Below are 14,803 nucleotides of genomic sequence, written 5' to 3'. Positions count from 1 at the left end.
CCCTCCATTCATGAAAATAACTCTGCGCTGACGTCATCCCGGCGGGAAACGGGAAGAAGGCAGAAATAGCCCCCGGGGGGCAGATGGAGACTCCGGGAGGACCGAGCCGAGCGCCCTGCATTGCTAACACAGCCGCTGTACGTGTGAGACGCGTTTATCTGGGAGTTGGGATGCACCTTATTTATTACATGCGCTTTAGAGCACATTTGAGCCCCTGCTTGTGACTTTGTCTCAGGACAGAAGTGCGAAGTGAATAAAGTGGCGCTGGCTTGTGTCAGTGAACACGGAGCTGCTGTCCCTGGAGAGGTGCGTGCCTTTCTGCCCCGTTTTGAGATGGAGATGTTAATGTACCAATTAATTAATTAATTAACTTCATAATGTAACGTATTCATTAATGCATATTTCATAATGTAATTGATTGATTAAGACATACTTAACGTAATTAATCAATGCATACTTAATAACGTAATTAATGAGAGTGAGAGAGAGAGTGAGAGAGATATCTGAAGGAGAGGACAATCTCTCACTGCTTATAGGTGTGCTGGTGTGTGGTCTCGTCCTCCTCGCCATTTCCAGTTGACCCAGTTAAACACTTTCCCTGGAAAAGAAAACATCTCCGAGTGTGTGTGTGAGTAGTGTGTAGTGTGAGTAGTGTGTAGTGTGAGTAGTGTGTAGTGTGTGAGTGTGTAGTGTGTAGTGTGTAGTGAGTAGTGTGTGTGAGTAGTGTGTGAGTGTGTAGTGAGTGTAGTGAGTTTGTAGTGTGTGAGTGTGTAGTGTGTGTGTGAGTAGTGTGTGAGTAGTGTGTGAGTAGTGTGTGAGTTTGTAGTGAGTTTGTAGTGTGTGTGAGTAGTGTGTGTGTGTAGTGTGTGAGTTTGTAGTGAGTTTGTAGTGTGTGTGTGAGTAGAGTGTGTAGTGTGTGTGTGTGAGTAGTGTGTGAGTGTGTAGTGTGTGTGTGTGAGTTTGTAGTGAGTTTGTAGTGTGTATGTGAGTAGTGTGTGTGTGAGTAGTGTGTGAGTGTGTAGTGTGTGTGTGTGAGTAGTGTGTGAGTTTGTAGTGAGTTTGTAGTGTGTGTGTGAGTAGTGTGTGAGTGTGTAGTGTGTGTGTGTGAGTAGTGTGTGAGTTTGTAGTGAGTTTGTAGTGTGTGTGTGAGTAGTGTGTGAGTGTGTAGTGTGTGTGTGTGAGTAGTGTGTGAGTTTGTAGTGTGTGTGTGTTTCTTCTTTTGGAGAGATTGAAAGTGTGTGTTTGCTCTGGCTTAAGCACAGAACCGGGGATCCAATCCAGGCTGATGGCAAATAATGTAGAACGAAATAAGTTCTAGAAATAGATAGAAGCGGGTCAGTAACAAAGCAGCCCCCGGACCTCTTCTTTCTCCTGGGGTAAGATCAAGCGATGGCAGGACAAGGACCCGTGTATTATCATTGTGTATTTTCCCCTGTTTAGGTTAATAATAACAGCTTCTATTTAAAGCTTTGGGAAGCATGTGCTGCGTGGCTCGGGTCAGCAGTTTGACAGTTGCTGAATCACATGCTCTCTCTCTCTCTCTCTCTCTCTCTCTCTCCTCTGCTTTGTTTACCTCAGTGCAGGCGGACAGTGTGCCCGAGTGGCGCCGCGCTGTGGTCAGACCGGGAACTGCAGGACAGGGTAATAAGGACACAACACCGGGCATAACTTTACATACAACACGTCAGGTGTGAACGTCTGCCTGAAACAGAGTCGCAGTTCAGTCCCTAAGCACTTTCACTGTGAAGATTGTGTAACGTTACACAATAGGTAAGTGGCACTAACTGATCGTCATGTTATTGCATAACTGGTTATTGAATACTTGTTATTCACCCCAGACTCAACATTTGCTCAATTGCCAGGTCGGTGAAATAAACGTTGATCTCCAGTGTGCTTTGTCTTTTATTTAACACATAACTCTGGCCAAAGCAATTAGGGAGTTTTAAACGTGTCAAGACAAGTAAATATTTTGTGAACTTAGAAACAATTAGAATTAAAATTAGAAACAATATCCACACTTTTCACCATACATATTCCTGAGGGGGTGCACAGGTTTTTTTTGCATATAATAATGTAAAAACGCAATTCTATTGGCATGCATTTATTACATAGAAAGCGACATTAACCTTTACTCTCATATTATTATCATATAGGCACGTTATCTGCAGTTTTACCACACTTTTAAAGTGCATGTTCTCTGACACCAATACGCTTTGCACTCTGCATGTTCTGCTGCACTTGTTCAGTGGCAATACATGCACCGATCATGTGTGAACGCAGGCTGGCCTCTGACCCGGATCCTGTATCTCTTCCTCTTTCCTACTGCAAGGAAACAGCCGCTCAGGGACACAAGACACAAACACGGCAGACATTAGCGCTGGCCGGCCGGCGAGCAGACGGGTGTAGGTGTCGCCGCAGGCGGAGGTAAGAGGCTCGTTCCGCCCAGAGCCGTCAGCACGAAACCGGGTCCGAGTCTGAGAGATCAGCGCCGGAGCTGCTTCTGTTTCTGTCCCCATCGGTCTGTGAAATCGTGTGTTATTGAATGCATTAAACCAAACGAAAAAAACAGCGTATCCTGCCGTTTGCATGAGCAGAGTGACGCACAGCTGATCGGAAGCGCGTATGAGTGTCGCTACGCGTCGGGTTTGTGTCTCATTGTGTGATGGCAGGTTTGACATTGTGTAACAATCCGCACTGTCAGCCTGTCTCAGGAGACACGGAGGAACTGCATGTTATTTACATATGTATGATTGGTAATAACAATCATCAATAATGAGATGCCAATAAATGGGATGTTTTGTTTTACCGAGTTCTGTTATGTCTGTAGGAAGATGAGACTGAAAGGGCTGGTGGGAGTCGGATGGTAGGAAGTGTGTAGCTTTCACCCTGGTGCTGCAGAACCTCTTCAGGGTGTGAAGCGGTGTCCACTGAGTGTGGCAAGATCACTTTCTCTGAGTAACACACCTGATGCACCTCGGGAAGCTGGTTTACCCAGCTGTGTGTGGAGCTATAACATAATGACACGTGACTTCCACTGACTGCACTGCAAATACGCAACAAGCCGCAAGGGCCTCCGGCTGACCTCCTCCCACAAACACCCCACAGTTTAACACGGAGCCGTTCTTCCGCAGGTCTTAGTTTCAGCTGCCATGGTGTCCTACAAGCTGCTCACCCCAGAGGATGTGTACTTCTCCGCCCCCCCGCCGGCGGAGGACAGCACCGAGGAGAAGCCGGCGGACGCCCCTCTGTGTCCGGAGAAGAAGACCTGCTCCACGTCCACCGCCTTCGTGGGCCTGGGCACCTGCCTGTTCGTGGTGGGCTGCGTGTGGCTGATCGGCACGGTGTTCTGGCTGAAGGACCCAGGCAGCCAGCTCCCCCACCGGCTGCTGCCTCCCACGGCACAGGCTCCCCCCAACAAGAGCTGCGGTGCCGTCCCCGAGCCCCGGCGCTTCGACTGCTACCCCGAGAGAGGCGTGGTGGTGACGCAGGAGCTGTGCGAGGCCAGGAACTGCTGCTTCATCCAAGTGAGCAAGAGCCCCGGCGCTAAGAGCGGGGTGCCCTGGTGTTTCTACCCACCTGGCTTCCCCAGCTACACCCTGGACAGTTTGAATGAGACCGAAATGGGGTACACGGGGCAGCTGACGAAGAGGGTGAAGACGTACTACCCCAAAGACATCGAGACCCTGCAGCTCAGTGTCACGTTTGAGACCGATTCCAGGTTGCACGTAAAAGTGAGTCTTTTCTTGTAGTTGTTTTTGACTTCATTTGATTTCCTCTTCCTCCTGGTGGGGAATGCTGAAGAGCTGGTTCTGAGGGTATGAAACTCTGTACTTTTTATCTGGGAAAACAAACGGGTGCCAAGATTAGCTAACTGTGCAGCTCAGCTTTTAAATCGGCCCCATCAGAAAATTGTATCCTTTCTACTGCTTTTCCCCAGATCACAGACCCATCCAGTCTTCGCTTTGAGGTCCCCATCTCTGTCCCCAATGCCACGCAGAAGGCCACGAACCCGGCCTACACAGTGGAGTTCTCCAAAGAGCCTTTTGGGTTGATAGTCAAGAGGACTTCAACAGGAACTGTGCTGTAAGGATGGCTCTTTACTTCTCACTGTGGTTTACCAGCATATACACAATGGCCGTAACTGGATGAGCTTTTCTTTAATCACAACAGCAGCCTCACTTCCCATCTCCACGCTCTTCCCTGTCTCAGAATAAACACCACCGTGGCCCCGCTGTTCTACGCCGACCAGTTCCTGCAGCTGTCCTCGTCCCTGGCCTCTCGGTTCGTGTATGGGCTGGGGGAGCACCGCGCCGGCTTCCTGCACAGCGTGGACTGGACCACCCTGACGATGTGGGCCAGAGACGTGCCCCCCACGGTGAGCAGCAGGCCCGCAGGCTTCCCCTAGAGCGGGAGAGAAACTGATGATACCCAGAGCATCTTTTAAAATGCTCCAGTATCCAGTCGCACTGCGATGGGGGCCCCATAGCTTTCCTTCCTGCACTTTCCTTTTCTGTGGTTTTGAAATAGTCTTTTTAATTTGGCATTTTTGTCTCCTTGCTAATTTCCTCCTGAAGGAACTGACTAACCTGTATGGAGTTCATCCCTTCTACCTGGGCATGGAGCCAGGTGGCTCAGCCCACGGGGTTTTCCTGCTCAACAGCAACGCTATGGGTGAGTCATCACTCCGGCATCAGTCTGGCAGACCCTTGTGGTCCCCAGGGTCACCGAAGAGCCCAGCTTAGTTAATATCTAGCCAATTAAAACACCAAAGCACTGAGGTTCATGATGCACACGTTACTATCGCTTTCATCAGCCTGAACCACAGGTTAGGATAACAGTGGAGTCATGGATACACTTGGGTGGTTCTATAACGATATTTACACGAGGTAAAGTGGTGGAGAACTCATATGTATAGGGTTCAAACCAGGCTGAGACCTCAGTTGTATCTGGGGTTCGACCTGGAGGTTCTCTCATGAAGGTTGAGATGGAGTTTCTACTGCTTTGGCTCCGGCAGCCCGAGTTGTGCGCTGTGATGTAAGCGTTGCCTGGGGTTCTAGACTAGGGTCAGAACCTGGGTTGAGTTTTCTTCATTTCCAAGAATGTTTCTTCCCCCCGCCAGATGTTGTGCTGCAGCCCGCCCCTGCCCTGACCTGGCGCACGATTGGTGGAGTCTTGGACATCTATGTCTTCCTGGGTCCCGACCCCAGCTCTGTGGTCCAGCAGTACCTGGAGGTCGTAGGTGAGTTTGAAAGAGACGTCCAGACCTCAGCTCTGAGATAGAAACCCCATCACGATTTAAGAAAGAAACGCAAATATCTGGTTAATATTCCTGGTTAATGTTTTTGTTGTGGTGGTTCCCTCTCCCCCAGGACTTCCTGCAATGCCCATCTATTGGGCCCTCGGGTTCCACCTCTGCCGCTGGGGGTACAAGACCAGTAATGGGACCTGGGAGGTGGTCAAGGCCATGAGGAACTATGGGATACCTCAGGTGATTATCAGAGCATTGCCACCACCTAACAACCTGTCTACCTGTGCCAACGCAGCCGGGCTGTAGTAGTAGAGTACTCGCATACCCCCCCGAGTGCCAGGTCCTCTTGTTAGCCGCACGCTGGGAATCCACCATCTTGACCTTCTCCCGCTCTTACAGGACGTCCAGTGGAATGACATCGACTACATGGATGGCTTTCGGGATTTCACTTTTGACCCCAACAGTTTCCCCACCCTCCCAGACATGGTGAAGGACCTGCATAGGAACGGGCAGCGCTACGTCATGATCCTGGTACGTGTGTGTCCTCGGTCAGAGGCGTCCGCTGTGTGAATGGGTAACAAGTCATAGTGTGTGTGTGTGTGTGTGTGTGGGACTGTACTGGGATGAATATCTGTTGTCTGATACTTGCAGGACCCTGGCATCAGCAGCACTCAGCCCGCCGGCTCGTACTGGCCTTACGATGAAGGGATGAAGCGGGGAATCTTCATCAAGGACTTCAGTGGCAACACATTGATCGGAAAGGTGCGGAAATGCGTTTCATTTCAAACTGTAAACCGGGGGGGGGTTTGTGAAAGGTTGTCCGTACAGCAGTTTTGCTCGGTTACCTTTCCATCTGAAGAATTAAGGAGTAAGAATGTCTATACATGTATGTTTTCGTAGGAATCGGCAGTGTTTGCAGATGAATGTTCCTCATGTTGTGTGTCAGTAAGTGTTTCCACGTTCCACATCCGCCAGCAAGTCGCTCCTCCATTAAGAGTAAACATTATTATCTGTGTTTACCGTTAATATCTAACTATATAAATTACAGCTGTCTAGAAATCTGCACAGGGATAATAGTGAAAGAGGGACTTTCAAACGGGCGAATAAATCTGAAACTCTGGATTGACCTTTAAACATGCTTCCTCCATCACGAGCTCGGCCTGCTGTCGAGGCTGAAGAACAATGGAGTTTCCCCTCTCTTCCTCAATCTGAGGTAGATGCAGCTCGGGCGAGTCACCTGACCTTTCCTTTGCATTTGTGGATGTTGTGTAAATTCCCTCTCCCCAGGAGGGGCAGTTGAGGATGATGTATCTGTATCGTCCGCACTTGCGCTGCCGAGGATCTGGGTGTGACTCGTGTGATTAAAGACAGGACGTCTCCCTTGCGAGGGCCAGCGGTTGTGGTTTCACAGCGGGAACGCGTTCCAAAGCCATGAACATAAATGTTACAAATTACTCTCCTTTTTTTATTTTTAGCAATATTGCAGGCCGTGGTCTAGACCGAATCAAACTGTGCCGTACCCCAGTTCCCCTGCCGCGGTGCAGTTTACTGCGAGAACCACTTTCTGCTGCTTCTAAATGAAACCACGATGGGGTACAGCTTTGTGGTTTGTGGGCTGGTCCAGGTTTTTGGTTCTCATAGGGCAGCCAAGATGTGGATGTCGAAACATTTAAGTTGTTTTTCATGAATTTAATTCATCACAAATCCTGCCTGTTATTAAGGAATTATTAAGGAATTGTGTGCATTCCTCCCAGGTTTGGCCTGGACTGACTGCGTACCCCGATTTCTCAGACCCCGACGCGCACCAGTGGTGGTTAGAAAACCTCCAGCAGTTCTACGCCAAGGTCCCGTTCGACGGCCTCTGGATCGTAAGTGCCCCCCCCCGCCCCCGCGACCCGCCGATGCCGCTTCTGTCCCCGGCTGTGACGGCAGAAGTGCGGTGGTCTCACCTCCCCTCTCCCCCCTGCAGGACATGAACGAGCCCTCCAACTTCCTGGACGGAGCGCTCGGCGGCTGCCCCTCCAGCGACCTGGAAGACCCCCCGTACACCCCAGGTAAGAGCACCGCCCTGCCGGTCAGGGACTGGAGAACAGGAGCGTCTTCTGGCTGAGCTCCTCAAACTTGGCCCCCGAGCTCTTCAGCCCTTAAATGAACTAATTATTCAATTAACCGAACCAGACAAATGGGAGAGACCGAGACAGAGACGGGAGGTGGGGAGAGAGACGGGGAGAGAGCGAGAGAGCGAGAGAGTGAGAGATGTACATAGAGGGAGAGGGAAAGACGGAGAGAATGAGGAGGTATGATTGTGTTTGTGCTCCGACTCCTAGGGATCCTGGGCGGCACACTCAGGGCGAAGACCTTGTGCGCGTCGGCCGTGCAGAAGATGTCTGTCCACTACAACATGCACAGTCTGTACGGGCTGATGGAGGCCATGGCGTCTGCCAGGTCAGTGTTTGTTCCATTTGAACCGTTTCCGGTGAGGATAGAGAGCTGAACGGAGAGAGAAGAACGGTGCCAACGTGTGTCCGATGGTCTGTCCCTCTCACAGTGCGCTGAAGAAGATCGTGGGGAAGCGCCCCTTTGTGATCTCGCGCTCCACGTTCGCCGGCCAGGGACGCTACTCCGGCCACTGGCTGGGAGACAACAAGAGCCGCTGGAAGGACCTCATCATGTCCGTGCCAGGTGGGCATCAGGATCGGGACCTCGGCCTTTCGCTCGCCGTGAGTCCGAAACCGAGCAACCAAAGCGATCCAGGACAAATCGGGTTTTGTGTTTGTGTCGTCCTGCCCAGGCATCCTGAACTTCAACCTGCTGGGGATCCCACTGGTGGGGGCAGACATCTGTGGCTTCGGCGGCAGCACGGAGGAGGAGCTGTGTGTGCGCTGGACCCAGCTGGGGGCTTTCTACCCCTTCTCTCGCAACCACAACTCCATCGACGAGCAGGTGACCGCCCTCGCGGATCGGGGGACGCGGACGAGGGGTTGACCACCAGGGGCTGAAGCTTCTGCATGTTCTGTACGTTGCCTCGGATGAAGAGAATAAACGATCGCTTCCGTGTGGGTCCACACGGAAGCGATCGTTTATTCTTTTCGTCCGAGGCGACATACAGAAAGTGCAGAAGCTCTTTACACAAGCTCGATCATATACCGGTACTGAAGTGACCGTATCTCCCTACCTCAGGCCCAGGACCCGACCACGTTCAGCCCGCTGGCCCGCACGGCCATGAAGGAGGTGCTGCTGCTGCGCTACTCGCTGTTCCCACTGCTCTACACGCTGTTCCACCACGCGCACCTGGAGGGACGCACCGTGGCGAGACCCCTGCTCTTTGAGTGAGACGCGACACTGCCGCCTTCCCGTTACGGCCTCGGCCCCCAAACCCCACAACTCCTGTGACTCCTGTGAACTGAGCTTTAAAAAGCATATGCGTGTGGCGGAGTCTTGCGGAGATAAGGAGGCCGACACACCTTTGCTGACATCTGCCGTTTTGTCCTGAACTTCACCCCCTTCTCAGCTGCCACTCAACGGGTTCTCGTGACTGTCTGTTACACAAAGTTTCAGTTGTCCGGTAGCCATAAAAACATGAAATATGGCCGTGTTATTTGGCGCACACACACTAGTCCTCTCGTGAAGCTTCTGCACTGAAAGCTGTGTCTGATGGCCATCGAACATATATCACTGACCAGAGTTCATTTTTACATTACAACAGTGTCTTTTATAATCTAGTTGCCCCCACACACACAACTCGAGCTGAAATATGTTGTTTGTTTCCTCCATGTCCAGGTTTCCTGAGGACATGCAGACGTACTCCATCGACCGGCAGTTCCTGTGGGGGAGCTCTCTCCTCGTGACCCCGGTTTTGGACCCTGGTGTCGACTATGTCTCGGGATACTTCCCCAAGGGGCTGTGGTATGATTTCTACACGGTGAGAGACAGGACTGCGCTGACCTCTGTTACAGTTGGTGAATGTTTTGGGAGGGGAAAGGGGAATGCAGTGTTGTGTGTGTGTGTGTGTTTGTGTAAACGGTGAGGACAATGCTGCTCCCCAGTGACGCGAACGAAGAACTGCAGCCACTAGATAAACAACAACTTCGTCATCACAGTAACAGACACTGAGATTAAAGAAGTCCGTGGAGGGGAGCCGAGTCCAGTGTCACCCAACCGGAGGACGCGGCTGCTGTAACACAAGTGCAGACGCATGTGTGCTGGTTGTTCACATGCTGCCGTGTCCGTTCTGTTTCAGGGTGTTGCGGTGAGAAGCGGGGGGGAGGACGTGAAGCTCTCGGCCCCCCTGGACAAGATCAACCTCCACGTCCGAGAGGGCGCCGTCGTTCCCACCCAGGTCTGAGCGCCGGGGCTCGCGACGAGACATAGTGGGGCTTCTGAGTAGTATTAGCAGCAGGAGAGTGATGCGTTCAGTTTTATTAAACAAATTCTTACGATGCAGTTTGAGGACACACTGCGAAAGGATGGAAAATGATAGTTAATTTCAGTCAAGGAAGAAAGGTAGATTCAAGAGCAACCAGGCGTTTCACAGACCATTCAGGGGACAAATTGTTGTATTTACTGACAAATATATTTTTCCAGCTTGTGTGAATGTTTCTTTATTTTGTTTTTTTGTACCCCCCGAATTCGGCCATCTCCGGCGGATCCCCCAGACTCCCAACACTACACTGTGGATCAGCACCGGCAACCCCCTCCGCCTGATCGTTGCGCTGCGGGACGACGGCTCGGCCACGGGGGACCTGTTCTGGGACGACGGGGAGAGCATCGACACCTACGAGACGGGCCAGTACGCCTACATCGCCTTCAACGTGTCCCAGGTAAGGGAGTGAGCAAAAGGGTTTATTATCCACCGTAAAAGAACATAAGAACGTGAGAGAGTTTACGAACGAGAGGAGGCCATTCAACCCATCGTGCTCGTTTGGTCTGGAATGAAATTCAGGCGGCACCGAAATACTTCCCAGACTAACCCAAGCCTCTGCTAAAGAGCTCCTGCTCAACGATCAACCGGGAATATAGACGCCCCCCTCCCCCATAGGCATTACGCAGTTCCGGATTGTTGTGTTCTGTGTTGTGCCCGTTTTTGTTCCATTAAAGAAATTCATAATTTGTTTCTGCTTGTAAAATGGAAAAAAAGTAGTAGATAGTATTATCATCACAGAAAAATCCACTTGTTTATTACATACAAGAAACCCTTTTGTATTTAATTTATTGCATATCTTCATGGTGTTGCCTCAGCGAATGCTTTGATGTGTGTATTAGTGCCACTGTAGCTGTGTTTGGCTCTCCTGGCATCAGTTCAGTTCTCCTCCAGGGGTGTGATATCGAGTCCCTGAGACCCTTATTCCCGCCCCCTCAGCGCAGTGTTCGAACCGACGAGTCTGATCGCTGTAGTTTGAAACCGCAAAGTACTGGTTGTTTTGTACATCTGCTGAAGAGGAACCATTCTGTGTATTTCGTGTGGTGCAGCTTATTCATCTGGAATAAATTAAGAGGTTCTGTGTTCTGAAAAAAAAAACCGGTTTATTTTTTCCTTGTTCTAAGAGTGTTGGGTGCTGTCTTTACATTCATGACAAACCAGATGGTACATGGTGTCTCCGGGCATTTGCTTTGTTGATGGGTCTCTGTGACCGCAGTCCTCACCCTGTAGGGACATCAGTACAGCACAGAACCACACCTTGAGAGGAAGCTGTATTATACGGTCTGTAAGGAATTCGAGAGCTAAGACCATTTTCTTCCCTCCTGTTAAGAGTGCCATTTAGTAATTGCCAATATAGTTCAAGATGACATTCGAAAGAAAAAGTGTCAAGGAAACTGGCTTCTATTTAGCATCTACTCACACATTAGTGCGGCCCACGGGGGCGAGGAAAGCACGAGCCTGCACCGGGAGTAACGCCTTTCTGAAGTACCATTGTTGGAGAGATTAAATGAACTGGAATGCTGCAGAACTCCAGACCGGCGTACCTCTCTGCGTCCCTGTAAGACTGCCTGAGTGGGAGTCTGGAGACGCGAGTGACTGAGTCATCCCGGCTCTGCTAAGATGCTTTGGAACTTCTTCCTTCAGAGACGCCGTGCGGCCGTGTCCCCCGGGGGCTGCGCTCGCAAACTGTTTTTGCAATTCGCTATGAAGAGAAAACAGACCTGTCCCATGTGGCTGGAGATTTATATCGGGACACTGACTAAGCAGTGCGCTGATCTCATTGAAATATGCTCAAGAAAAACACTTTATGTAAGAGATTTGGGTTGGCAGGGCTGGCGGTGGGGGGCAGGGACTGGGTTTGTGTCGCTCTGTTCTGAAAATGTCCTGTAATCGGCGTCATTTCTTAAATTGCCTGTAATTGAGCTTGTATAGGACATATTTTCCAACCCAGAACGGTTTGGACTCTTTATATATACTAGTATAAACTAGTGTTCAAAATGATGAGGCTGTCTGAGCATCTAACAACGATCAAGTTAGACAGAAATGGGGAAAAAAAGCCACACGGTCTGAAAGTCCAGAAAGTCCATGCTGCTGATTTTAATTGTGCTTCTGTTGTAAATGCTGAATCGATGTAAAGTCCAGTCTGGTCTGTGTCTGTCTGTGGTGTCTCTAAGCTCGAGGTTGTGGGGGGGCAACACCATGCAAAGAGTGTGATGGAGGCACAGGTTTCAGAGGAAGGAGGTACCGTCGAACACCATTATGGTTCAACTCGATGATCTCCTCCAGGGGTAAAATCAATTTCCCTGCTGTGCCGTTTGCGTGTCTGCACAGAGAGCCGTTGTTACTCGACACACGGGAGCAGTGATTATGACCGAGGGCCAGTCTCCAGTCTTTGCTCCTCACTATAAGAGTGATGTTACGCGTGTTCCTGATGTGTGTGTTGCAGTGTTTGCCTTGTGGTTTTCTCTCCTCTTTTCTGGCTCGCTCACTGCTGCTTGTTTCCAGGTCTTACATCATCTTCTAACACAAACCTGGCGTGTCTGCTGGAGGCCGAATTACTTTCAGTGCGGACAAGAATGTCTCACAAGTTGGGGCCAAAATGCTGCCATTAGTTTATTTAAACATCCTCCCTCTGAGATAGTCCTGTGCCAACGTTTGAAATGATTTAACTTATGATTATTATTATAAAAGGTGTTTTGTCTTCTCTTCCCAGAAAACGTTTACTTCTACAGTCCTTCATAGCCACGTAGAGGCTACCTACATTACAGTGGAGACCGTGTCCTTCTTCGGGGTGAGAGAAGAGCCGTCCAACGTTACTGTGAACTCAAAAGACGTCCCGTTTACCTACAGGACCAACCAGGTGCAAAATATAACTTGAGAATGCTCTTTTCCCATTCAGTGTGTGATGCCAGACACGTGCTCACTGAAAGAGTTGAGTTAATCGCTATTGTAAAAAGAGATGTGTAGCTTTAAAATAGTTTTTTAACCCCAAAGTAACTCACACAGGTGGGTTCTGAAATCTGTCCGTTCCTCTCAAAAGCTTATGATCAAGGGTGGCAGAGAATGTTAAAGCACATCACAATGGGTAAATCTCAGACCGGATCTAACTTGTTCCATTTTATCTTTCATTCGCAGGTTTTAACTGTGACCGATTTGGGTCTCAATCTCAGCCAGGGCTTCACGATCCGCTGGACATAAAGAGAGGACGACCCTTCAGAGTGTGAGCTCTTACCAGCTGCTGACACTGGACTTTAGCTGCTGCTGCCGCCTCTGTGATTCACACGGCTTTGCTTTTAGGTTCTCTCATGTAAAAGCGTCTGCTCATGTAAGGTACGGGTACTGAGAAAAGTGTACGTTTGTAAACCGCAAAAGAGGAACACTGTCAATCAACAGTGAGGAGAACTCACTGCATACGATACCGCTGGACAGCAGGTCTGTTTATTGGATAATAAAACTTCCAGAAGTCTAAACTGTACAAAAACACAAGTCGGAAAACCCTGTTTAGGATAAGATCACTAATTTAATATGTATTTAAAATGCAATTACGTATTTCAGTTTCTTCATTCTTTAATATCAGTATCTGGTATCCACCTTCATTATTACTACAAGATTACTTGCACTAGTAAAAGTTGTCTGATGGGACAGCTGAGGGAAAAGCTGCACTGAATGTAAAATGTTCTGTATCTTCAGGACCATGTTTTGCTTTTGTTCAGCATGTGGCGCTTATGCTGACAAAAATGCAATGAGCTCTAAGGGGAAAAGTATTGAAGTACAAGATGTATCTATACTTCCTTTATTTCTGGCCTTAGATTATAATTGCATTGTGCCTTACAAGCACCTAGCAGTTCATCTGGCTTACATTAACAAGTGTGAGGGCACTGTTTATTGCTAAAATCAACATGAAATTGCTTTCTTATGATTGCAATTCCTTAGTGATCTTGTTTAGCAATAAATGTTCAATGTGCCGGCTCTGTGACGTGGCCGTAGCTGTATTGAAACTGCTTTAATGTGGGAATTGAAGCTGATGAAAACATGACGATCTGCCCAAAGAATCAGTGTTGTTCCTGGTTCAGATAACCTCCACTGTCGTCTTTAATCCAGTCGGCTCAGGATTGGAACGGGTCTGAAAAAGGTTATGCTTGGCGTAGTCTGATTGTTTATTGTTTTTACAAATTAAAGAATATATTTCTATTGTTGATTGCGTTCTCTCTCTGGCCATGTGAGAATTGGTCTAATAAATTAATATTAAAACTATGAATAGTGCAGACACCTCAAATCTCACACACAGGTTGTGAGATTCTCGCCTCAGGACTTCTCACTCTCACACGCTTACACGCTTACTCCATGAAATGTGACGCACAGCACACAAACCATAGACTGTTTCACAAGCCCCCCTCCACTCATCAGCAGCTCCACACACCTGCCGACCCCCCCCACTGTCGACAGTATTACGCCCCTGACTCGGTGTTCACATAATCTCATACATTGGAGTTCCCAAAACCCTAAACATTAATGAACATCTTTCACACAGTTATAATAATTGTGTTAATGGCCTATATAGCCAAGAGGAACTCCATTATATTATATAAGATCTACATCTTTTGCATACTGTGCCCTTGCGTATAATACAAATCTTCAGTATACTGCAGCAGAGAAAGGAAGATTTATTTGGAAGAAATGACACTGTCTGACTCTACAGCTGTTACAAGCAGAGGACTGCACCCTGGCATGTTTAATCACCTTTACTTGCAATAAAATGATTCTATATGAAGTCCCAATCTACATTTTGTTTTAATTGTGAAACGCAGATGCAATAAGAACTGCTACAACAATGGCTGTTTATTTGTTAATCTTTGATTTAAAACTTTGAAATGTAAATCATCTGTATTTAAATTGAGTTGTGGTTTGTTTCGTTTGTGTGTAGTCAAGCCTGTGCAATAAACTTTGTTGATTCAATCTTTTGACTTCTTGGTAAATGCATGTATTTAAGCACACCGTGACAAATATAACCTATAATTCTGTATCTGTATTGCTTTTGCAAACTGCTATTTATTTAAGAAGAATAAAAAGACTCGAGACGTTTGAAACAGCCCGCGGTGCATCGCTGTTTATCTTCCGGTTCAATGCGCACGGGG

At 48.7% G+C, this 14,803-nt stretch overlaps 1 protein-coding gene across 3 annotated transcripts; it reads left to right on the top strand.

Moving 5' to 3' along the window:
* The first annotated feature begins 33 nt into the window (after positions 1-33).
* gaa2 (alpha glucosidase 2) lies at positions 34-14,624 on the top strand. 3 transcript variants are annotated; one of them, XM_066688969.1, is made up of 22 exons: positions 36-306; positions 1,584-1,770; positions 2,330-2,424; positions 3,132-3,731; positions 3,938-4,083; positions 4,210-4,375; positions 4,575-4,671; positions 5,120-5,239; positions 5,370-5,488; positions 5,648-5,779; positions 5,900-6,010; positions 7,003-7,116; positions 7,218-7,302; positions 7,576-7,693; positions 7,797-7,930; positions 8,040-8,191; positions 8,429-8,577; positions 9,029-9,170; positions 9,489-9,587; positions 9,904-10,068; positions 12,382-12,528; positions 12,804-14,624. In XM_066688969.1, exons 4-22 carry the CDS (start codon positions 3,150-3,152, stop codon positions 12,864-12,866), a joined length of 2,841 nt encoding a protein of 946 aa, XP_066545066.1. In that variant the 5' UTR covers positions 36-306; positions 1,584-1,770; positions 2,330-2,424; positions 3,132-3,149; the 3' UTR covers positions 12,867-14,624. The 3 variants fall into 3 exon arrangements, with proteins under 3 accessions (XP_066545067.1, XP_066545066.1, XP_066545065.1); XM_066688968.1 differs by having other exon boundaries at positions 1,579-1,770; XM_066688970.1 differs by lacking the exon at positions 2,330-2,424 and having other exon boundaries at positions 34-306; positions 1,579-1,770.
* Positions 14,625-14,803: the final 179 nt, after the last annotated feature.

This window comes from Amia ocellicauda, chromosome 17, assembly GCF_036373705.1.
Source record: "Amia ocellicauda isolate fAmiCal2 chromosome 17, fAmiCal2.hap1, whole genome shotgun sequence".
Lineage (NCBI taxonomy): Eukaryota > Metazoa > Chordata > Actinopteri > Amiiformes > Amiidae > Amia > Amia ocellicauda.
Note: the sequence above shows the minus strand (reverse complement) of the source record. Positions and strands in the feature narration are given on the sequence as shown.